The following is a 2,458-nucleotide window of genomic DNA, read 5'->3' as shown; positions in this document are numbered from 1 at the left end:
GGCGCGGGGGGCTCATCGCATCGCTGACCCGCATGGTTTACTTTTCCCAAGACACACGCATCCCCGACGACCTCCGCAAGCGCCACGATGCAGTCACGTTTGTCGATGCGGCGGCCCTGGCGGCAACTGCCGCTCCCCTGGCAACCTCCGGCGACGTATTTCGAGCCATCCAAGCTGCATACACTTCCACCGGGTTTGCCAACGAGTGGACGCTGCATCACCAAGGAGGCGGCACGGGCTACAAAAGCCGCGAATGGAAAGCGATCCCCACGTTGGAGGTAGGGGCTGCCCAAGTATTCCCCTTCGAATTTGGACAAGTTTGCACTGGCTGGGTATGTGTGAGTAGGATGGAATCGCCCCAAACCTAGCGTTTGCATGGAATCCGTCGATCGCGGGCACCAAGTCCGAAGACACGGTGTTGCTGGTCGAGGGTGGCGGCCGCATTGAAGTACTGACGGCTGACGGGGACTTGCCACAGGTCCGCCACACGATGGGCGGAATAACGTAGAGTCGCCCGGATGTTCTCCATATTCAAGTGGACGCAGCTGGCAATCCATTGCCAAAGTAGTCGTGAAAATTGCGTGGTTTGATTCAGTATTTGAATTGAAATTAAGAAAAGCTTATACATGCAAAGCTCCTGTGGTCGTGGCAACTAGCTGGGGTGAAAGGCGAGGTCGTCTTTTGATTCGGTAGTAGTCGTCACTCTTTCGTATTACATTGTACCATTTTCAAGGCCCGATACATTGCACGCCAGTGTGGACTTAGGCCAAGCTTTCAATACTAGTAGATATGGACCAGATGTTAAGAGTTTGCAACAGAGCTACTGAAGCGCTCCGCCTATTGAGGAGCCCAGGAGTGCTATGCAGTCTAGGCCGGTCAATGGATTGTGTGTATTAACCACTGAGCTATAGGACGAGCGATCTTCCAGCTCTGGGATTAATGCACTACAAACTATGTTTGTAAACCCCGTGATGGCAGTACCTTACCATAGTGGTTAAAGGCCACCACAAGGACCGATATCTTCACTGCTCTGTCGTCAGCCTCGCCTATAACTGCACGGATGTACAGCGCAGGTCCAATGCATAGAGGACCGTGAGACATTCCTCGAATATTGCATTTACCTCGTACCGTACGTTTGGGCGAAAGCGCTTTCCCGAAATTGAAGGAGCCTACTCCTCCGCCAATTCAAAACATTATTTACTACGGAATAGCCCAGTACATCCACGACAATGTCCTGCGTGTACTGGGCTAGGTTGCACACCAATACGAGGACTATTGCATGAGGAGTAGCTTCCTTCATTTTTGAATGCAGCATAGAGTTCATGATTTTCATCTCTTCAACACCATCCAACCAAAAACGAATTTCGACCGTATTATTTTACAGAATGTAATAATAACTTTTTCTGGTTGGACTGAAGTGGTACTTCGAATACATACAGGCAAACGGATATGATTGGCTTATTTAAACCAATCCTTAGTTTGGCCCAAAATATCTCAAGCATGATTGGATAGAACTGAAGAAACTTCGGTAGTACCGGTTAGGCCCAACGAGCATGTTGCTCGCTGTAATCGCATATTTTTATTGTGACTGAGAATAGTATTTCGACAATTTTAATTCGTATTTGCAATCATATTATACTCGGGCAATAGGAAATACTAACTGCACTTCAATACAAACCACAAGTCAGATAGAGATGAAATTTGACGCTAAACTGTTTAATACTAATCTGAAGTACTTCCCAAAATTTCAGCAAAATTGGAGTAGTATTGAGAAAGTTACGAATTTTCTGAAGCGCTTTCGCCCAAACGTACGGTACATTCCCTACACTTCGCTGTACTGTACACGGTATGTGAAGTGAACGAACTCCTGAGTGTTTGGCAACAGCGTGTACTTCCACGGCATCTTGGGCTACATCCGGCGCAGGCCCACCGACGCATATAATCTCGTTCAAGGGATCTCGCGCCATGAAGGCATAGTAGCTGCCTTCGCCCCTCATCTCATCTCTTCGAACATAGGATTTGTGTCATGTACGGCATTTGGTAAGATTAGATTGGACAAAGAAATGTCTTTTTGACCAATGAAACAGCGTACTTTCCACTTGCCGAAACCAGTCATTGCAGCCGTGCATGGGGAACTCAATCTGAGCCAATCAGAAGCCTTCGTTCCCAAAGTATAATAATAGCTTGGTTTGTGTATTGCCATGCAATGATTAAATAAAGTCGGGGGTGGCGGTTTTGATTGGTTGGTAGTCGGTGCCGCGTGAAGCATATTCGGGTCCAGTTTTAGTTTTCGGGGAACTAATCAGCACCAGTCGCGCACCATGGTACGACACGACAGCGAAGGAAGGGCCGCCGACCCATGGCCCCAGCAGGAGTGCACGTGATATTGATGCTTGTATGTGTAGCCGCCTAAAACCCAGCAAAAGACCAAGGAACAGAAGATGGCCGCCGCCATGGC

General features: G+C 48.4%; 1 protein-coding gene across 1 annotated transcript; it reads left to right on the top strand.

The window, feature by feature from the left end:
- Positions 1–32: 32 nt before the first annotated feature.
- H257_19404 (hypothetical protein) lies at positions 33–508 on the top strand (the record flags this gene model as incomplete). Its single annotated transcript, XM_009848551.1, has 2 exons — positions 33–278; positions 347–508. 2 exons carry the CDS (start codon positions 33–35, stop codon positions 506–508), a joined length of 408 nt encoding a protein of 135 aa, XP_009846853.1.
- Positions 509–2,458: the final 1,950 nt, after the last annotated feature.

This window comes from Aphanomyces astaci, assembly GCF_000520075.1.
Source record: "Aphanomyces astaci strain APO3 unplaced genomic scaffold supercont1.561, whole genome shotgun sequence".
NCBI classification, from domain to species: Eukaryota; Oomycota; class Saprolegniomycetes; order Saprolegniales; family Verrucalvaceae; genus Aphanomyces; species Aphanomyces astaci.
Note: the sequence above shows the minus strand (reverse complement) of the source record. Positions and strands in the feature narration are given on the sequence as shown.